Source organism: Paroedura picta, chromosome 3 (genome assembly GCF_049243985.1).
Source record: "Paroedura picta isolate Pp20150507F chromosome 3, Ppicta_v3.0, whole genome shotgun sequence".
Taxonomy (NCBI): Eukaryota; Metazoa; Chordata; class Lepidosauria; order Squamata; family Gekkonidae; genus Paroedura; species Paroedura picta.
The window spans coordinates 172,385,948-172,407,659 of record NC_135371.1 but is presented as its reverse complement, the minus strand read 5'-3'; the positions used below and the strand labels follow the sequence as shown (position 1 = coordinate 172,407,659).

At 50.4% G+C, this 21,712-nt stretch overlaps 1 protein-coding gene across 14 annotated transcripts in view; it reads left to right on the top strand.

Annotated features, from left to right (window-relative positions):
• The window catches only part of PLXNB3 (plexin B3), an 81,045-nt gene that overhangs the window by 20,127 nt on the left and 39,206 nt on the right, over positions 1-21,712 (top strand). For 13 of the 14 annotated variants that reach the window (XM_077329624.1, XM_077329620.1, XM_077329617.1 and 10 more), the window contains 13 exons: positions 4,049-4,174; positions 5,304-5,404; positions 5,499-5,631; positions 6,667-6,823; positions 8,498-8,606; positions 9,642-9,753; positions 10,538-10,666; positions 12,409-12,619; positions 13,616-13,788; positions 14,669-14,820; positions 15,213-15,318; positions 16,440-16,570; positions 18,776-18,949. In XM_077329624.1, coding sequence (XP_077185739.1) covers positions 4,049-4,174; positions 5,304-5,404; positions 5,499-5,631; positions 6,667-6,823; positions 8,498-8,606; positions 9,642-9,753; positions 10,538-10,666; positions 12,409-12,619; positions 13,616-13,788; positions 14,669-14,820; positions 15,213-15,318; positions 16,440-16,570; positions 18,776-18,949 — 1,814 coding nt within the window. The remainder of the gene's footprint in view (positions 1-4,048; positions 4,175-5,303; positions 5,405-5,498; positions 5,632-6,666; positions 6,824-8,497; positions 8,607-9,641; positions 9,754-10,537; positions 10,667-12,408; positions 12,620-13,615; positions 13,789-14,668; positions 14,821-15,212; positions 15,319-16,439; positions 16,571-18,775; positions 18,950-21,712) is intronic. The other variant, XM_077329614.1, reaches the window with a different exon arrangement.

Genomic DNA, 21,712 nt, shown 5'->3' with positions numbered 1-21,712 from the left:
TTTGTTTATATACCGCCCTCCACGAAGGCTCAGGGCGATTCACATAAAATAAAACTGGAACAATGCAGATAACTTAGATCAGAGGTAGTCAAACTGCGGCCCTCCAGATGTCCATGGACTACAATTCTCAGGAGCCCCTGCCAGCATTCGCTGGCAGGGGCTCCTGGGAATTGTAGTCCATGGACATCTGGAGGGCCGCAGTTTGACTACCTCTGAAGATGAACAGTAATGAATGAAACAACAAGCAACATGGAACAGTAGAAAAAATGTGGGAAAGTGACTCATACTGATAGCCCAGTCGGTTTGTCGGAATTATGGTGGGTGCCATAGGAGGGGGCTCAGGACGAGGGCCCCTGGGAAGTTATAGTACAAGTCGACCTCAACCAAACACCTGGTGAAGGAGCTCCCTTTTGCAGGCCCGGCAGAACTGTTCAAGTTCCGTCAGGGCCCTGATCTCCTCTGGGAGCTCGTTCCACCAGGTGGGGGCCAGGATGGACAAAGCTCTGGCCCTGGTGGAGGCCAGCGAGCTTCCTTGGGGCCAGGGATCACCAGGAACTTGGAATCGCTAGAGTGCAAGGCTCTTTGGGGGGATGTAAGCAGAGAGGCGATCCCTCAGGTACATTGGGCCCAGACCACGTATGGCTTTAAAGGTGATAACCAGAACCTTAAGTCTGATCCAGAATCCAGCCGGAAGCCAGCGCAGCTGATGGAGGATGGGCTGGATGTGGGACCTCCAAGGTGTTGCTGTCAAGACCCCCGGCGGCTGCATTTTGGACTAGTTGCGGTTTCCGGATCAAAGTCAAGGGCAGGCCTGCCACTGACCGAGCGGCTTCATAGATTCTTCCTCTCTTTACCGTCAACAAAAGTAACCACAATCTTTCTGTTCCCACGAGGTTCACGGTTACCGGACAGGTTTTGCAAAAAGAAAAAAAAAATTGTAAGAAATATCGTAAGAAATTTATTCAGGTGGTTAACGCTGGCTTTTCTGCTTGCCTCGTCACCAATTTCATTTAATTTCCGCCCCCCCCTCCCCGGAAGTTTGCGTGGCGAGGACCGAGCCAGTTTTATTTGTGGTGCCAGAACTGGAGACGCATCATGCGCTGCCAAATCCTCAATTTAATTAGTGCGCTTTGATGTCCCCCACGATAGCTCATAAAAATGCTTCATTGTGCTGGGAAATGCTGCTCCTTCTCGAGGTAAAGGGTTTAAATGGTCTGGCCTCGAGGTTTTCTATCCATGGCCTCCCTTGTCCTGGATTTTATCAACTTTGTGAGCGCTTCAGGGACACAATCCCAGTCCCAATGTGGTGTGCTGATTGGGGTGTCAGATTGGGGCCCGAGCTGTGCTAAGAGGTTTGTTTGGGTGGGTTTCTCTTTTCCAGTTTTGTCGAGAGGGTCAAAAGTTGGGACTGTCAGTTCAGGGGAGGTGGGGAAATACCTGGAGAACTGGGATGGGGGTCGGGAAGAGAACTGAGGACTAGGTTTGGGACAGGGACAGTGGCTCCCCTTTCTACAGCGGCCATTTTCTCCAGGGGACCCGATCTCCGTCTTGTGTTGTAGTAGTAGGAAATCTCCCTGGCCAACCTGGATTGTTTGGGTTAAGGGAAAGGACAAAATTTAAAACATCAGAAAATAAGGTTTCCTATTTGTTTTCCCAGTTTCGTATAACAATCTCTTAGCACCTATCCTGCTAAATCTCTCTCCCAGCATGAGTGGAAGAAATTTGGGCAGTTTCCCCAAATGTAATTTTTCTCCATGGAGAGCTCCTTTCCCATGGCCCTTTCTGCCAGGGAGAAGAGCTGGGTTTTTGGGCCATTTTTTACTACTCGAAGGAGTTTCAAAGTGGCTTCCCTTCCACTCCCCACAAACGTGTGAGGTGGGTGAGGCTGAGAGGGCTCTAAGAGAACTGCTCTGTGAGAACAGCTGCAACAGGACTGTGACTGGCTCTTGTTCACCCAGTTTGGCTGCATTTGGAGGAGAGGGGAATCTAGCCTGACACTCCAGATTAGAGGAGGATTAACCTCTAGACCAAATATTTGTTGGCGTTGCTGTTTTGGGGACCAGTGATATCCCCCCCGAATTTTCCAGTGCTGTATTCTTCTGTGGAAACTTTTTCTTCCCCATGTATGTCTGTTTCTCGGTGAGGATCAGGACTGCTTGGCAAAGCTTGTACGTGTCCTAGGCTTGTTCACGGCGTATTTGAAGAAGAACTGTTTTATATTGCGCTTTTCCCTACCTTACCAGGGGGTTTACAGTCACCTTTCCCTCCCTTTCCTCACATCGGTCGCTCTGTCGTGAGGCGGCTGAGAGAGTTCCGAGAGAACTGTGCCCGGCCCAAGGTCATCCTGCAAGTTTCCTTTTGCCGACGGGAAAACTATTTGTTTAAATTTAGTCTCAGAAGACAGCCGTGTTGGTCTGCGGTGGAAACAGCCAGAGTCCGCAGTAGGACAGCGAGATTGGAATCTGGTTGCACCATAGAGACCGAAAGATTTTCGGCGGATGACCTTTTGAGAATCAAAGCGCCTTTTGTTTGACTGTCCAAAGCTCAAACTCGGAAAATGTTCTTGGTTTCTAAGGTGCTGCTAGGTTTGGTTCTGCGGGGGGTGGGGGGCGTCAAGTGCCGTCTTGCCCCCTTCTGACCCATGGCCACCCTACGGATTAATGACCTCCAAAACACCCTCGCTCAGGTCTTGCAAACTGAGGGCCGTGGCTTACGACAGTGGTCCCCAACCTGCGGTCTTGCGGCCCGGGAAGCTTCTTACTGCGGGAGGGGGGGGGAGAGGGAATAAGGGCCGCGTCGCGCATGCGCATATGCGCGCTGCGCGGCCGAAACCACGCATGCGCGGCACTTGCACGCATGTGCGCATGCGCGCAAGTGCCGCACATGCGCGATTCCAGACGTGCATGTGTGATGCGTGGTCACGCGTGCGCGATGCGCGGGCGTGGCCGTCGCCCTGCCGGTCCCCAGCCAAAAAAAGGTTGGGGACCACTGGCTTACGACATGGAGCCACTGTCTCATGTTGGGCCTTCTGTCTTTTCTCACCATCTTTTATTAGCATTATTTTTTCCAGTTGGAGGAGGAGGCTGCTGCCTCAGGGGTCCAATTTTGGGGTGTCATTAAAGGCCGCTCACGGTCCGTTATTTGCCTCCCCGTATTTTCGGCCCTGCCCTGAGATGGTGCGGTTTGTGTCCTTTGCCTCAGGCACTCAAAATTCATCGCGCTGACAGAAGAGCCAGATAGCGTCGCCCTGATCCTGTGTATAAATTGATTTCCATAAATTAATTTTTGAGGGAAGCTTTCGGGATGGCCTTTGGTTGCCAGATGGTTTTCGTGCCAAAATAAAAATCCCTTTTCAGGGTAGAAGGGTTATTGTCTTATTTTACCGGGGCAAAGAATTGCAGTGGCCACACCTTCTGAGCGTCCCTTTCTTTCGGCATTTGTCCTTTGTGGAGACTTTTGTGAGACAAAAGTATGTTTAAAATGCCGTGATTAAACATACTTTGTAAACGGAATCTGGCCCAAGCCAGGACAGACAAAAAGTGTCACATATCCAGTGCCATATGGAAGGGCGGTGTAAAAATCCTAAATACATAAATAAATGAGAGTTGTTTTTTATACCCCGCTTTTCATGACCTGAAGGAGTCTCAAAGAAGAAGAGTTGGTTCTTATATGCCACTTTTCTCTCCCCGAAGGAGTCTCAAAGCAGCTCACAGTCTCCTTCCCTTTCCTCTCCCCACAACAGACACCCTGTGAGGGAGGGGAGGCTGAGAGAGCACGGGCAGAACTGCTCTGTGAGAACAGGCAGGGCCCTGATCTCTTCAGGGAGCCCGTTCCACCAGGTGGGGGCGAGGAGAGAAAAAGCTCTAGCCCTCGTTGAGGACCAATGTGCTTGTTTGTGGATGGCTCCACCCCCTTAGGCAGCCATTTTATCCCTGTGCCCTCCATGTTATTTCAGAGTTCCAAAGGTGCCCACTGGCTTAGAAAGGTTGGGGACCCCTGCCCTAAACCTTTTAGTTACCGGCAGTGATTGTCCATTTAATCTGTTTAGGTTTACCTGAATGGGTCCACGGCTCAGGTCTACAGCACGGTGTCCACAGGCCAGCATTCCCCGGTCAATCCAGACCTGTTGCTAGATGGAAGTGGGACCCACCTTTACGTGATGACGGCCTCACAGGTGAGTTGCATGGGCTCGAGTTCTGCCCCCCCCTTGCCCCTTGTTTACTACAACACTGCTTTTTGTTGTCATCAATTTGGAGGAGAAGTTCTGCCCCAGCTCTGATTTTCATGGAAACGACTGGGACGCAGTCCTTTCTTTTGTGTTTGTAGCAGAACTGGGGAGGGAAGGCCGAATGGTGTAGCCCGATATCATCAGATATCGGAAGCTAACTTGTGTCCTTTTCACTGGCCCCTCGCTGGGATTGCCAGAAGTTGGAAACTAAGCAACGTCAAAATGGAGGACCACCAAGGAAATCTTTGCAGAAGAAGGCAGTGGCAAATTGACTCTGCTTCTCTCTTCCCTTGAAAATCCCTTTTGGGGAAGCTAAGTTGGAAGGTAAGAGGGGTCAGTACTTCGACAGGAGGCCACCAAGGAAGGCTCTGCAGAGGGAGGCAAAGACCAACCACCTCTGCTTCCCCCTTGCCTGGAAAGCTCCATGCTGGGATTGCCATAAACTGGAAACTAAGCAGAGTCTGTCCTCGGAAGGGAGACCACCAAGGAAGGCTCTGCAGAGGAAGGCAATGTCAAATTACTTCTGCTTCTTGCTTGCCTTGAAAGCCCCTTGCTGGGGTCACCGTAGGTCAGCTGTGACTTGGTAACACTTTACACACACACATGCACACACACACACACAGAGCAGAACTGAACCAGGAGCTTTGTGGTACCCTTAAAGAATAACCGATACATTGTGGTGTATGATTCTACGGGGTGTAAAGTGAATCTTCAGAAGGTAGGGTAGAAAACCCACATCCTCTGTGGTATTTGCGAGGCATTTTACACTTAAAGACCAGTTTGGGTCTGCGGGGGAAAGCAAATTGCCTTCTTCTTGGCAAAACAGCTTGATTCTCCTTCTTGGAACACCTGAACGGTCATTCTGCAAGTGTACGGCCTGCTACTCCTGAACCCCACAACGAGACCCCAAATCAAAGCCCCGCTCCAGTTTTCCTCGAAGCCTTCCCGTTTATCCCTTATTGAGAACCACCCCACGGCTCTTACCCATGAAAACTTTGTGATTCGCACACAGTAGATCAGTGCAAAGGTATGTCAGAATTTAAGCTGCCTTTTAAAGACTCTCTTTCCAACCCAGGTCTCCAAAGTCCCTGTTTCCGAATGCCCCCTCTTTCACGACTGCGACTCGTGCCTGCGTGCCCAAGACCCCTTCTGCGGATGGTGCGTCCTGCAGAGCAGGTCAGTTTTTACTGAGGACTAGTCGAATGTCACGTTTTGCGGCTTTTAAAAGCCACAGGCCGTCCCCCCTCTAATGCAGGCTCTTGATTGGCAGGTGCACCCGCAAGCTGGAATGTGAGCGCCATCAGGAAGCCAATCACTGGCTGTGGAGCTACGGGACGGAGAGCCAATGTCTGCGAGTGGAACAGATGTCCCCGGCCAATCAGAGCAGAGAAGAACGGACACAGGTGGATGAGAAGGGTGGAGTGTTTGGGAATGTAATTCTGGCGTGGGGCTAATTCACCTGTTCACCCTCGTAATGCAACATCCACTGCAAGGGTCTCCTCTCCACCCTGCAAGCCTTTTGCAAGCAAGTTCTCTTCCCCTGGGAGCAAATACAGGCAGGGCTATCTGGATGTTGCTTCTGCCCTTCACCAGGTTCCCACAAGATTGATAACGACCCCATCTTTAACGGGATAATTGGCTCCCAATTCAACTTGAGAAGAAGAGAAGTTGGGATTTGTACCCCGCTTTTCTCAGCCCTAGGGAGTCTCAAAGAGGCTTATGATTGCCTTCCCTTTCTCTCCCCAGAACAGGCACCTTGTTGGTGGGACTGAGAGAGGCTGGAGAGAATCTTGACTGGCCCAAGGTCCCGTCCCCTCCCCCCTTAAATCAGGTTTCATGTGGAGGAGTGGGAAATCAAACCCAGCTCTCTAGAAAAATAGAGTCCTATAGCACCTTTTGAGCCTCTTGTGGCGCAGAGTGGTAAGGCAGCAGAAATGTTGTCTGAAAGCTCTGCCCATGAGGCTGGGAATTCAATCCAAGCAGCCGGCTCAAGGTTGACTCAGCCTTCCATCCTTCCGAGGTCGGTAAAATGAGTACCCAGCTTGCTGGGGGGTAAACGGTAATGACTGGGGAAGGCACTGGCAAGCCACCCCGTATTGAGTCTGCCATGAAAACGCTAGAGGCCGTCACCCCAAGGGTCAGACATGACTCAGTGCTTGCACCTTTACCTTTACCCTTATAGCACCTTTAAGACCAACAAAAATTTATTCAAGGCGTGAGCTCTCTAGAGTAGAGTCTATCCCTCTTAGCCACTACACCACACTAGCTCTCTGAGGTTTCTTCAGGGTTTGCTTAAGATTTGTAAACTGCTTTGGCTGCCCAGCTAATAACAAGGTGTCACCTGTTATCCTTGTCTTTAAAATACAAAGCGGTGTTAAAAGCAGAGAAAGCGATCGCTCTGCGTTCCGGGAAAAATACTAACTCCTTACCTTACCCAGGTCTCCATGCTGGTTCCTGACCTCCCGGTCTTGGCCGAGGGGGAGACATACCACTGTGCCTTTGGGTCCCAAGACAGCCCCGCTGAGCTTGAAGGGTCCTGGGTTCGCTGCTTCTCGCCAGTTCCTGAGCAGGTGCCGCCCACACCGGAAGGCAAAGGTAAGCCAGGGCAATGCATGCGCATAATGCTTAAGTGGCCATTCAAGCCTTGATATTCCTGCTCGGTCAGAACAGCTTTCTCAGTGCTGTGGTGAGCCCAAGGTTTACCCAGCTGGCTGCATGTGGGGGAGCGGGGAATCAAACCCGGCACGCCAGATTAGAAGTCCGCACTCCTAACCACTACACCAAACTGCAGCGGCTGGTTCGGAAGTTGGCAATTCTGGTCACCCCTTCCTAGCTTTGCTGCTTGCTTAAAGAAATCCTGAAAACGATTGAACGGTTACGTAATGGAGGTTTACAAAATTATGCACAGGATAGAGAAGGCAGGGAAAGAAGCACGCGTGGGCAGTCCACAAAATGAATAGAGTGGTGGACTTCCTACCAATCAAAGGGAGTCCTTCTTCCCCCAAAGAATCAGGAACTGTGGAATTCACTGACACAGTACGTGGTGGTGGCTATAAGGACAGACAGCTTCTAGAAGGGACTAGCTAAATGTATGGAGTTCCATGAATGGCTATTAGCCACTGAACTATTAGACTGAACATTATATCTGGGGCAGTCATGCCCTGTATTATTGGTGTTTACGAGAGGGCAACAGTGGGAAGGCCCTGCTGGTGGACCTCCTGATGGCCCCTGGGTTTTGGCTATTGCGTGACACATGGGGTTGGACTGGGTGGGCCATTGGCCTGATCCAACATGGCTTCTCTTATGTCTGGGGCAGAGATGCTCTGTCTTCTTGGTTATTGGAGGCCCACAATGGGAGGGCTTATGGAGTTCTGGCCCCTCTGGTGGACCTCCTGATGGCCCCTGGGTTTTGGCCACTGTGCAACACAGATTATTGGACTGGGTTGGTCATCGGCCTGATCCAACATGGCTCCTCTTCTATTCCTATATCTGGGGCAGAGATGCTCTGTGTCCTTGGTGCTTGGGGGACCTCAGTGGGAGGGCTTCTGGAGTTCTGGCCCCACTGGTGGACCTCCTGATGGCCCCTGGGTTTTGGCCACTGTGTGACACAGATTGTTGGACTGGGTTGGTCATTGGCCTGATCCAACATGGCTTCTCTTCTGTTCCTGTATCTGGGGCAGGGATGCTCTGTCTCCTTGGTGCTTGGGGGGCCACAGTGGGAGGGCTTCTTGAGTTCTGGTCCCACTGGTGGACCTCCTGATGGCCCCTGAGTTTTGGCCACTGTGTAACACAGATTGTTGGACTGGGTTGGTCATTGGCCTGATCCAACATGGCTCCTCTTCTGTTCCTATATCTGGGGCAGGGATGCTCTGTCTCCTTGGTGCTTGGGGGGCCACAGTGGGAGGGCTTCTTGAGTTCTGGTCCCACTGGTGGACCTCCTGATGGCCCCTGAGTTTTGGCCACTGTGTAACACAGATTGTTGGACTGGGTTGGTCATTGGCCTGATCCAACATGGCTTCTCTTCTGTTCCTGTATCTGGGGCAGGGATGCTCTGTCTCCTTGGTGCTTGGGGGGCCGCAGTGGGAGGGCTTCTGAAGTTCTGGCCCCTCTGGTGGATCTCCGGATGGCCCCTGTGTTTTGGCTGTACAGTGTCGGTGGGCCGTTGGCCTGATCTAGCATGGCTTCTCTTATACCCTTGTGGCATGATGGGTAGTTGGAAGAACTTCCCTGACGCCTCTTAGGTGTATGTTCATTTTCTTCCTTCCACAGATCACCTGACGGTGGCGTTGGCCTTGATGTTCAGGGACGTGGTGGTGGCTTCCACGGGATTCTCCTTCTATGACTGCAATGCCGTGAGCCAGCTGGCCAACGCAACGCCGTGAGTGCATTTGGGGACGGTGGGGGTGCTTGCAGAGGGGGGGCTTGGAAGTACAGTTCTAGGATGGTCGTTTACGGGAAAAGCTGAATCTGGCTGGAGAGGAGGTGTTAGAACTGGGATGGCGTGAAAAGATTTAAGCTTAGTGAGTCGTATCAGTTCAGTTCATTTCTGCCCTTTCGCCCCCAATGGAGAAGCAAAGTGCCATCCATCCTTCTCCTCCCCTCCACTTGATCCTTACAACAACCCTGTGAGGTAGGCTACGGCTGGGAGTGTGTGGCTGGGCCAAGGTCCCCCAGCAAGCTTCCATGACTGCAGGAGATTCAAACTTGGGTCTACCACGTTGGCTGCCATGCATGTGGGTTTGTGTCCGCCAGCAGCCGTGCCTGCCTCTCCCCCCCCCCCAGCAAGAAGCTAGCTGGGCTGTGAGTGAAGCGGCCACTTTGCTCACACCTTGGCAAGCTTTTTGCTGCGGAGGGGGGGGGGGAGAGCCAGGCGTGGCTGGCGTTGGTGGCCCAGTACCGGGCCTTGGACGTTGACGGCCCCCACCTTAGGGCATTGAAAAGCAGGGTATAATACCCAGGTCTTCTTCAGCTCTCTCGCCTGGAGGGTGGCAAGTCCACAAAGCAGCGATTTTCTCCAGGGGAACTGAACTCCATCGCTTGAGGATCTGTTAGAATTCCAGGAGATATCAAGCTACCACCTGGTGGTTGGCGACCCTGTCTGCCAGGGATAAAGCCTGTGAAGGAAACTAACCCGAGGACTGAGGCCCAGCCTTCTCATCATCATTAAAAATATTACTGATTTTTAAAAATTTTCCATCTTTTGAAACTTTGCTGAAACTCTCAAGCCCTTTGCTGCCTTGAGGTAGGTGGGGCTGAGAGAGCTCTAAGAGAACTGCTCTGCAAGAACAGCTGTAAGAAACTTTGGTGGTTGTTTTTTTTTAAAAAAAAGAACTAACCAGTTTGCAGAACACTGACCCATTTTCCCCCCTTCGCATGATAACTAGTTCCAGGTCTTCTCCTTCTCTTTCCACAGGTGTGGGGATTGCGTGGGCAGTCCGTGGATGTGCCACTGGTGCCCGTCCAGTCACCAGTGTGTCCCTGGCGGCCCCTGCCTAAACGGAGAGGGGCCGATCTACAACGAAAAAGTGAGTAACTTCCCGGAAGCCCTTCTCTCCAAATCTTGATTCTACGGGCAAGGCGTGATTTTCACTTCATTTTGACATCGCCTTGATACATCATTCTCCCCTGCTCCAGTTCCAATAAATAATAATAATAATAATTTTATCCTCACAACCTTGCGAGGTAGGCTAGGCTTGAGACGGTCGGGGATTCTAAGTGGGGTCCCCCAAATCCTAGCCCAGCAGTCTTGACTACAGGAGAAAAGAGCAAAAGTTCAGTAGCACCTTCAAAAACTAACATCATGTGCTGTAGGGGAGGAGCTTTTGGGAGTCATAGAATCATAGAGTTGGAAGGGACCTCATGGGTCATCTAGTCTAACCCCCTCCGCTATGCAGGACATCATCGATCACTTCTTCAGGTACCAAGATGGGTCGCTGTGTTAGTCTTCCTGTAGCAGGAGAAAAGTGCAGGAGTCCAGGTGCGCCTTACAGACTAACAACATGAGCTTTTGTAAGTCACTGCTCACCTCTCCACGTGCATCTCATGTAAGCTCCTCCCCTACCCCATACCTTGTTAGTCTTTCAGGTGCTCCTGGACTCTGGCTCTTTTCTCCTTCTACAGACAGACTAACACGGCTGCACATCTTGATATCTGAAGGAGCGAGCCGTGTCACAAATGTTGTTAGTCTTTCATGTGTCCCTGGACTCTGGCTCTTTTCTTTTGCTCCAGACTTTTCCGTACGGCTCCCCACCTTGGCCAGTCAGTCTGCACTAGGCCAGCGGCTGCATTGAATTCCCCCTTTTCTTCCAGGTGCCCACCGAAGACCCCCAGGGCCCTGCATCCTGCCCCAGTGTGGAGATTGTTCCCGAGTCCCACTTGATCCCTGTGGGCGTCGAAATGCCGTTGAGCCTGATCGCCTGGAACCTGCACTTGGTAGGGGTGAGTTGGGGAGGTTGAAAGCCGAAGGTATCGGCTCTTCAAAGGTATTGGCGGCAGCCTCTCATCTGGAGAACTGGGTTTGATTCCCCAGTTCTCCTCCATGTGCAGTCAGCTGGGTGACCTTGGGCCTGTCACGGTTCTCGGAGAACTGTTCTCTTAGAGCAGTTCTCTCAGAGCTCTCTCAGCCCCACCTAGCTCCCTGGGTGCTGCTTGTGGGGAGAGGAAGAGAACTGTGGTCTGTACTGCTGTATTTCGCTTATTGTACGTAGGATCCTAGGATGTAATTTCTGCACCACGTTGAGGGTCATGTTAATATTGATGCTCCAGTTCTTTCTGATGGTTCCAGATTTCTGGAATCCTAAATGCATGTACCGTTTAGTTGATTGTACTGGCTGATGTGCAATCCTCCTGGAGTCACAGTGAGAACTTAAGACTCTTGCTGGATCTGACCAGGGATCCTTCTAGTTCAGTCTGCTGTCTCATGTGGTGGCCAACCAGTTCTTCTGGAGGGCCAACAACAGGGCAGAGAGCCTAAGAACATCAGAAGAGCCCTGCTGGGTCAGACCAGGGGTCCATCTAGTCCAGCATCCTATCCCACACAATGGCCAACCAGTTCTTCTGGAGGGCCAACAACAGGGCAGTGAGGCCTTCCCCTGAGAAGATCCTCAGAAGATCCTGCTGGGTCAGACCAGGGAGGGTCCATCTAGCCCAGCATCCTGCCTAACACAGGGGCCAGTTCCTCTGGAGGGCCAATAACTGGGCCGAGAGGCTGAGGCCTTCCCCTGATGTTGCCTCCTGGCTCTGGGATTCGGAGACTTAGTGCCTCTGAATGTGGTGGTTCCCGTCAGCCACCATGGCTGATAGCCATGGTAGACGTGTCCTCCATGAATCTAATATGAATGCAAGAACGGTGGACTATAGATAACAAGAATAAATATTATAATGACTGGGAAAGGCAGGGTTGTCGGTCCTTCCTTATGGAGGTGAAGAGGTTTAAAACTGTCAGGTGTCTCTCCTCCCCTCACATCAAGAATTCTGGGAACTGTAGTCTTTCCAGGGAATGCTCTTAAAGACCTCTTCCCCACCCACCCCTTTTATTCTGGATAATTTTCATGTCTACCATTCCACCCTCCTCCTATTGACAACGTGGCGTCCAGCGCCTGCCAGGAACATCAGTTTAGCAGTTGCCGTGGCTTTGTTAATTTTTATGGGGGTTTTATTGCGGGGTTTTCAGTTGGGGTCTTATTGTCAGGTTATTGTCTTCTCTGTCATGGTTGTAAGATGCTGCGAGCTGACCTGGTCAAGAGCGGCGGCCAATAAATCTCGACAGAAACAAACAAAATAAATAGAATAAACTTTCAGAGTTCTTCTATTGGAAGGCTCTGCGCACAGTTTTAACCTCTTGAAATGGGCCTCACTGATGAATTCTGGTCATTGGGCGTGGCATATTTGTGCTAGTGGGGTGTGCATGTAGCTTGTCACGCCACTGGCTTGCTGATTGTGAAGGGGGCAGCCTCTCTGGCCAGGGGGTTTCTGCCTGCAGGTGCCAAATAGGATTGATATTTGGGCTGGGCGTGGCCCCCACTCGCTCTCCCATGGACCGTAGGGATTGTCTGATGGGTTTTGAGGCGGGGCTGTGCATGAGGAGGGTGGGACGGAAGGTGCGCAGGCTTTGTGGGTGGGCTGCTGCGGAGGGGGGGGGGAGGTAGAGCCTAATCTCACTTTGCGATTTACCTCTCAAGGGTTCAGAGAAGCTTTCCTGTGTGCTGCAAGTGGAGGAGACCCTCGTCGTGGTGCCAGCCTCGCTGGAGGAAGGGGACAGGGGAACCTCCCACCGAGTGCAGTGCCTGCCCCGGACGTACACCTACACCCAGCCCACCTCGGAGCTCCTTGCCCCCCTCTATGTCTTGGTGGGGGATGACCAGCGCCTCGATAGCCACGGAGACCTGGCCGGTGAGCAAGGTGTGGGGGAGGATGGATGGATTAGGGGCGTGGCGATAATCTTAGCACTCTCTTTGTGTGCATATGTGTGCGTGTTTAAGCTGCTTGTGTATTTTTAACTATATTGTGAACCATCTCGAGCCCATCCTGGTTGCAGGATTCCGCGTCTTCATCACTTTGGCGATAATATATATTTTATTTAAAAAGCCGAGTTTCTAGGTCTTATGGATGCAAAGATAAGCTTCGATGCAGAAGGGCCATTGGTCTTCAACCTTTGCAGATAAGGGAGCTACATTTTAATCCTCCAGCTGTTGATAGTCACATGGCAGTCATGTGACGTCATAACCACATGACAGGAAGAGCAGAAACTTGTATTACGTCCTCATTGGGGTTCTTGAGTTCACAAAGCATTCATTGGTGGACTGATCGGTTAGGGTCAGGAATTGGGGTTTTTGTTGTTGTTAGTTGTGACGTTGTGTCCGACCCATCGCAACCCCCATGGACAATGATCCTCCAGGCCTTCCTGTCCTCTACCATTCCCCGGAGTCCATTTAAGTTTGCACCGACTGCTTCAGTGACTCCATCCAGCCACCTCATTCTCTGTCGTCCCCTTCTTCTTTTGCTCTCAATCGCTCCCAGCATTAGGCTCTTCTCCAGGGAGTCCTTCCTCCTCATGAGGTGGCCAAAGTATTTGAGTTTCATCTTCAGGATCTGGCCTTCTAAGGAGCAGTCAGGGCTGATCTCCTCTAGGACTGACCGGTTTGTTCGCCTTGCAGTCCAAGGGACTCACAAGAGTCTTCTCCAGCACCAGAGTTCAAAAGCCTCAATTCTTTGACGCTCGGGCTCTCTCGGCCTCAACTCCCTCACAGGGTGTCTGTGGTGGGGAGAGGAAAGGGAAGGCGACTGCAAACCACTTTGAGACTCCCTTGGGTAGAGAAAAGCAGCATCTGAGAACCAACTCTTCTTCTTCGAGTCAATCACCTCTTTCCTTTCTTGCTCCCCGCCCAGTGAAGCTGTACAATTGTTCCGCTGGACGTTCGGACTGCAGCCGCTGCAAGGCCGCTCCCAGGAATTTCCGCTGCGTCTGGTGCCTGCTGAGGGGGGCCCCCAGCTGCGTCTACAGTGAACAGTGTCCCACCAAGGCTGTCGTGCCCACTTGCCCCTCGCCCCTCATCCACTCGGTAAGGCTCGGTGCGGTTGAGTCGGCTGGTCCGTAGCCGGAAGGGTCTAAGTCAGGGGTAGTCAAACTGCGGCCCTCCAGATGTCCATGGACTACAATTCCCATGAGCCCCCTGCCAGCATTCGCTGGCAGGGGCTCATGGGAATTGTAGTCCACGGACATCTGGAGGGCCGCAGTTTGACTACCCCTGGTCTAAGTTGTCTAAGTTTTATGTGGTGGCGAAAGCCGTAGCGGGGGGCTGTACCATTTTTGGATTGCTTGGGGGAGAGGGCTCCCATGACGGAATCTGAAATTATAGCAACCAGGAGGCTCGGAACAGATCCAAGTCAGCACTTCTCCGAAAGAGTGATTAACATGTGGAATTCACTGCTGCCGGAAGAGGTGGCAGCAGAGTCAGGTGGAGGGGGACAGAAAGGGAGGCATGAGGGGGCAGTGGTGGTGGGCAGAAGGGAGCCCCTAGGCTCAGGGCCCTCCGAAACCTGATGCCGGCAACGAACTGTAGAAAACAGAAATGGGGCTTGTTGCTGATAAAACGATCGGGCCTTTCTGTTTTGCTTCCTGCTTCTTAATTTAGCCAGTGATAGAGACTTCGTTGTCGGTCTTTTCCTTTGATTGCGACTGAAAACAGACTCGCTAGCAGTTCGAATGCATAAGATTCAGATAAGCAGGCCATGCGGTAAACCTAATCGAGTGAACCCCGTAGCTCCAGTAACATCTTGATCCGGGTTAATTACCTCCATGAGCTCCAATCCCTTGGCTCTTCCCTGATGTGTAGCATCTCCCCGAAATCTCATGCCAGCCCTCCATCACCCTCTGTCTCTTTTTATTAAAATCCGGAGAGCCAGTTGGCTGCCTCTTGACGCCGTATTCCTCTTTTCCAGATCAGTCCCCTCACTGGGCCCTTGGAGGGCGGCACGTCTCTCACAGTGACAGGGTCCAACCTGGGTCATCGCTTCGAGGATATAGTTGACACTGTGATGGTGGCCAACGTGCTGTGCGTCCCGGATCCGGCCCTGTATCTTGTCTCTACACGGTAAGCTGGTCGGGTGAACTGGCCAATGTGGTGTCGCAATTAGGGTGCTAGACCCAGATCTGGGAGACCCCAATCCACGTCCCTGCTCTACAGTGGAAGCTTGCTGGATAACCTTGGGCCAGTCGCAGATGCTCAGCCTAACCAACCTCGCAGGGTCATTGTGAAGATAAAATGGAGGAGAGGAGACCAGTGTTCATCACGCTGGGTGGCTGGGGGGTATAAATGAAATGAGCGAATAAAATAGAAAATGGCCATCATGAGGACTGGAATCTTTGAATTCTTTACGAAAGCCCCAAGGCGTTATGCTCTGCTGCCAACCTCTGCTGCCTTAAACCTTTTCAAACTCCCAATCGGGTTTTCTCACAATAAAGTCCTTCTACTGCTTCCCACAGGATTGTCTGTGATGTACCCCCAGGAAAACGAGGGTTATCTGGCCCGGTCGAGGTCACCGTTGGGGATCGCCCACCAGGCATTTCTGCCAGCAACTTTACCTATCAGGTCAGTGTTTGACAGCAGCCGACAAGAAAATAAAGAGCCACAACAGTTACAGGAGATAAAGAATAAGGTCCAAGCAGATGGTGTCCAACCAGGTGAAAATATATGTTATTGCTGAATTAATTTTCAAAAAATTCCCTGCGATTTTCTCCAACCAGCTTTGCCGGTGGATCTAGCAGTTTTGTGTGTGACTGATATTTTAGGACCTGTGTTTTAACTTTTAATATAATATATTTTGTATAATTTTAACCAGATTTAATTCCGTGTCGTTATATATATATAACAGATTACATACAAAGTAGTAGCCAATCGAACCAAAGATTTAATAGGCCCTGCTTTCTCTTAACATTTCAACTTGGATTTCTGTTGGAGTTAGAATCATAGAATCATAGAGTTGGAAGGGGCCATACAGGCCATCTAGTCCAACCCCCAGCTCATAGAATCACAGAATCATAGAGTTGGAAGGGGCCATACAGGCCATCTAGTCCAACCCCCTGCTCATAGAATCACAGAATCATAGAGTTGGAAGGGGCCATACAGGCCATCTAGTCCAACCCCCTGCTCATAGAATCACAGAATCATAGAGTTGGAAGGGGCCATACAGGCCATCTAGTCCAACCCCCTGCTCATAGAATCACAGAATCATAGAGTTGGAAGGGGCCATACAGGCCATCTAGTCCAACCCCCTGCTCATAGAATCACAGAATCATAGAGTTGGAAGGGGCCATACAGGCCATCTAGTCCAACCCCCTGCTCAACGCAGGATCAGCCCTAAGAGTTCACTGTTTGTGTTTCCCATTTCAGGTCTTTTGAATGGGGGGCTGATCCTTCAAAACCTGTGCAGCTGGCCAAATGCCTATGCAATCTGGGGAAATTTAATTCAGTAACAAAATATATTTTTGCCTGATTTTCCACGATTGGCCTTGGCCTTATTTTTTATCTCCTCTTGACCGGAGTGGACACCAAAAAGGGGACCTAGGGACGGGGAAGTAGACATTTTCTGTTCCCCATGTTGTTCCCATACTGCGGACTTCCCACATGATCCTGCTGAGATTGACGCAGGGCCAAGTCTGGATTTTGTGATGAGCAATCACAACCCCCTAAGAGGTAACTTCTCTCCTCAGGACCCCACGCTTCTGGACTTGCATCCTCATTTTGGCCCCATTGCTGGAGGCACTCGGCTGACCATCGCTGGGAAAGAGCTTTTGACAGGCTCTGAGATTGCCGCCTATGTCGGGGACCTCCCTTGCCTCCTGTGAGTCATGGGTCCTTCCTTGCTGGGGTAATGGGATACAATGCTCTGGCATCCAAATGGAGAATAGGGACCAATTAGTTCTCTAAGAAGCAATGTTTTAAACTGTTTAGGTCCCTGACATCTCCGGGATCGATCTGATAAAAGTTTATCTGTTTAAAATATTTATTTAGCCGTCTTCCTTCCTTCCCAAGCTGTGTTTCAAAAAAAAAAAAACATAGAAAGGAGATCATCAGAAACATAAAAGCCGACATTTTAAATCAGAAAAGACAGCTTGTGAATTGAAGAAGTGTACACGCACATGAAAGCTTACGCCCCTAATAAAATGTTGTGGGTTTTAAAGGTGCCCCTGGACTCAAATTTTGTTTAACGCAATGCTGTCCTACATACAACTCTTCCAACTGCTTCCTAAAGCTCGAAAATGACGGGGCCAGGTCCACCTTTGTCAAGCAGCTGTTCCGTCACCACAGGGCTGCCACTGAAAAGGCCCTCCCTCTTCTACCCACCAAATGAGCTTCTTTGTGATGGGGCAGTTAGTCCTCTGCCTGTGATCTTAATTCCAGGGCAGAAACACCCGGGTGAAGATGGTCCTTCAGATCCACAAATCTGAGCCATTTGGGGCTTTATAGGTTGTGTTCTGCAAACTTGAATTCTGAATGAATGAAGAGCAAGTTCTGTCCTTAGAAATCAATGCACTTAAATAGAGCATCTCTCTCTCTCTCTTTCTTTCTTTCTTTCTTTCTTTCTTTCTTTCTTTCTTTCTTTCTTTCTTTCTTTCTTTCTTTCTTTCTTTCTCTCTCTCTCTCTCTCTTTCTCTCCCTCCCTCCCTTCCTTCTTTCCTTCCTTCCCACGCCATTTCCAATCTCCTGCCTGCCTGCCTGCTTGCCTCCCTTCTCTCACTTCCTTCCTTCCTTCCTATTCCAATTTCCTTCCTTCCTTCCTATTCCAATTTCCTTCCTCCCTCCCTCCCTCCCTCCCTCCCTCCCTCCCTCCCTCCCTTCCTTCCTTCCTTCCTTCCTTCCTTCCTTCCTTCCTTCCTTCCTTCCTTCCTCCTTTTTTTTTTTTTTTTGCTGTCAGGTCACTGCTAATTCATGGTGACTCTGGCCAAGTTTTCAGGGCAAGAGATGTTCCAAGATAGTTTACTATTGCCTTCCTCCAAATCACGATCTAGTTCTCCCACCCAAATACTAGGCAAGGCTTAGGCAAGGCTTGCAGGAAAGAGAAAAGAATGAGTCAGTGACTTGTGGTTTTGCAGAATAAGAGTAATAAGGGTAAATAAGGGTAAAGAAATTCACTAGGCTGAAGGTGACGATATTAGTTTCATTATTGGCAGCATCATAAAAAAAGAGGATAGTTTTTTCTTTAAACATTTGTAATAGTTTGCAACAATTTGAAAACTTAACACACATCCTTCCATTTTATTTCCCGTTTCGTATTTATCTCTCAGACTTCTTTCTTTCTTTCTTTCTTTCTTTCTTTCTTTCTTTCTTTCTTTCTTTCTTTCTTTCTTTCTTTCTTTCTTTCTTTCTTTCTTTCTTTCTTTCTTTCTTTCTTTCTTTCTTTCTTCTTCCTTCCTTCCTTCCTTCCTTCCTTCCTTCCTTCCTTCCCTCCCTCCCTCCCTCCCTCCCTCCCCCTTCCTTCCTTCCTTCCTTCCATCCTTCCCTCCCTCCCTTCCCTCCCTTCCTTCCTTCCTTCCTTCCTTCCTTCCTTCCTTCCTTCCTTCCTTCCTTCCTTCCTTCTCAGTGTTTTAAAATTTTTATATAGAAGAAATCAAATGCTAGGCAAGGTGGACCCTGCTTAGCTTCTGAGATCTGGTGAGATCACGCAAGGCTGGGCTGTCCAGATGAGGCCAACTTTAATCTTATACAAAACCTTATCTAACTTCAGGTGAGCTCACCGACCCATTGGCTGTGCGCTCCATATCTTTTTGAGCCAGATTAGAAGGCCACAGTTAAGCTGCCTGAAAGGACCAAACCTAGGATTTCTGTGTTTGAATTACCTACTAGAGATAAAAGCTAAAAACCTGATGCAATTCGGTTTGCCCAACAGAGGACTTCAGTAGGAGCTTTGCTCTACAAAAGAGCATGGATGCGCAGCCAAGAAAATGCACCTTTAATCAAAACCCTGCTATGTTCTGACCTTGTTTCTTCATCACACGGGCCTTCTCCAAACAGTTGCTTAGTTTCTTGCCTTTTCCCATCCCTGCAGCGAGGAACCTGTGGAACCGCAATCAATCGTCTGCCGGACCCACGGCAGTCCCAAACCCCGAGAAGCACGGGTTAAGGTCCAGTATGGCGGGGTGCAGCGCCGTTTGCAGAAGACCTTCCGTTACGTGCAGAACCCTCGAATCACCGGGGCGTTCCCAGCCACTAGTTTCCATGGGTAAGAGAGATCCGTGTGAGTCTGTCTGCTGCAGTAGAAAGTGCAAGAGTCCGGGAGCACCTTAAAGATTCACAAAATTTCAGGCAGGAAAGGAAGCTTTCGTGAGTCACTGCTCACTTCACGGAAGCTCACGATAGGTCGCCGTTTAGTCTGTCTGAAGGGAAGAGCCAGAGTCCAGGAGCCCCTTAAAGTAGCGATCCCCAACCTGGGGGCTGCGGACCACATGTGGTCCTTCGACTAATTGGAGGTGGGCTCCGAAGGACGCCTTCTTCTCCCCCCCCGGCCCTTTACTTCATCCCCCCCCAGCCCTTTACAACACACTTCATTGTTGTGGCGTGTCTGCATCTTATTTTGAAGGGATGTTTAAACATGACCATAGCGATCAGAGAGCGTTAGGGCAGTGGTTGAGAGTAGAGGAGTAAACTACCCCCCCCCCACCGGGCCTCAGTAAAAGGCGCTGAGTGGTCCCCGGTGAGTGGTCCCCGGTGATAAAAAGCTTGGGGACCACTGCCTTAAAGACTCACAAAATTCCTGGCAGGGCAGCAGCTTCTGTGAATCACTGCTCACTTTTTCACGTACATTCTAGCGGTCTCTGAAGCTGTCACGCACAAAAACTCATTCCCTGCCACCAAATCTGTTAGTGTTTGAGGTGCTCCTGGCTCTCAATGGTAAATGGTGAGGAATGGGTGGGGTGGGATGGTTGCCTGGTTAAAGGAGCCTTTGCCAATGCGTTTATTTATTTTATTTTAAGAGCCTCTTGTGGCGCAGAGTGGTAAGGCTTTGCCCGTGAGGCTGGGAGTTCGATCCTAGCAGCCGGCTCCAGGTTGACTCAGCCTTCCATCCTTCCGAGGTCGGTAAAATGAGCACCCAGCTTGCTTGCTGGGGGGTAAACGGTAATGACTGGGGAAGGCACTGGCAAACCACCCCGTATTGAGTCTGCCATGAAAACGCTGGAGGGCGTCACCCCAAGGGTCAGACATGACTTGGTGCTTGCACAGGGGATACCTTTACCTTTACCTTTACCTTATTTATTTTATCATCATAATAATACCTTTATTGGCATAAAACAATAAGAGGCGCATATAGCTGAACAGGGCAGAATAAGCCAGGAGTATAAGCTAAAACAAGGTGCAATAGGCTGGTTTAAAACCATCCTAGCTCTGGTTCGAGAAACAACCAACCGTTAAAAATTCAGCTGCACCCAACGTAGCCTCTGCAGAGAGGTCATTTAGCAGAGACTGGCGCGTGGACTTCATCATTTATTTTAACAAAAATTCTTTGATATGATAGACGATTTAATAAGAAAACACAAGCCATATCAGAAGTGGTGAGGAGAGCCGGTTACCACCATAGTAGAAGAAGAAGAAGAAGAGTTGGTTCTTATATGCCGCTTTTCTCTACCCAAAGGAGGCTCAAAGTGGCTTACAGTCGCCTTTCCTTTCCTCTCCCCACAACAGACACCCTGTGAGGGAGGGGAGGCTGGGAGATCCCTGAGATTACTGAAGAAGAAGAAGAAGAATAGTTGGTTCTTATATGCCGCTTTTCTCTACCCAAAGGAGTCTCAAAGCGGCTTACAGTCGCCTTCCCTTTCCTCTCCCCACAACAGACACCCTGTGAGGGAGGGGAGGCTGGGAGATCCCTGAGATTACTGAAGAAGAAGAAGAAGAATAGTTGGTTCTTATATGCCGCTTTTCTCTACCCAAAGGAGTCTCAAAGCGGCTTACAGTCGCCTTCCCTTTCCTCTCCCCACAACAGACACCCTGTGAGGGAGGGGGAGGCTGAGGGAGCCCTGAGATTACTGAAGAAGAAGAGTTGGTCCTTAGATGCCGCTTTTCTCTACCCGGAGGAGGCTCAAAGCGGCTTACATTCGCCTTCCCTTTCCTCTCCCCACAACAGACACCCTGTGAGGTGGGTGAGGCTGAGAGAGCCCTGATATTACTGCCCGGTCAGAACAGTTTTATCAGTGCTGTGACTAGCCCAAGGTCACCCAGCTGGCTGCATGTGGGGGGGCGGGGAATCGAACCCGGCATGCCAGATTAGAAGTCCGCACTCCTAACCACTACACCAAACTGGCTCTTCCAGCTCTATTATTTTATGATTGGGGGCGTGCCAAAGGAAACAGCTCCCCATAGAAAACGACGGGAGAGGGAGACAGATGCATCTCCCTAAGGAATTGCTCCATAGGGAGGAAATCTGAACGCATTTGTAAATGATTAACAGTAATGTTGGGGGAAGAAAACTTGTTCCCTTTGTTTTCAGGAGATGCAAAGGGCATTTAGACGTCAGAGGACATGTGACCATAGAAGTATGGTCCTTGTATGCTGTGTGATGTCTTGGGTGCCACTCACAAACCTCCATTTACCTGCCCAGTTTCCCCTGAACAGAGTTCCTGCTGTGCTCAGTTTTAATTCTGCGATGAGGTGTGTGAGCGCCCAGTTTGGGCTGGGCTTCCCGAGACAGCAGGAGGCCAAAATCCTTGTGGGTGTAGAGATTAGAGCAGTCTTTCTCAACCTTGAAGCTGTTGGGAAACTCCTGAAACGTTCTTCAGGAGTCTCCAGGAGTGGCACAATCCTCATGCAGAATATAATTGGGAATAGTAGCTGTGTACGCATTAATAGACACATTCATTAACTCCCATTCAGGAAACCCCTTCTATGGCTGTCAAGAAACCACAGAGTTTCCCGAAACCTTGGTTGAGGAAGGCTGGATTGTTTGTTTGTTTATATTTTTATACCGCCCTTCCCTACGGCTCTGGGTGGTTTT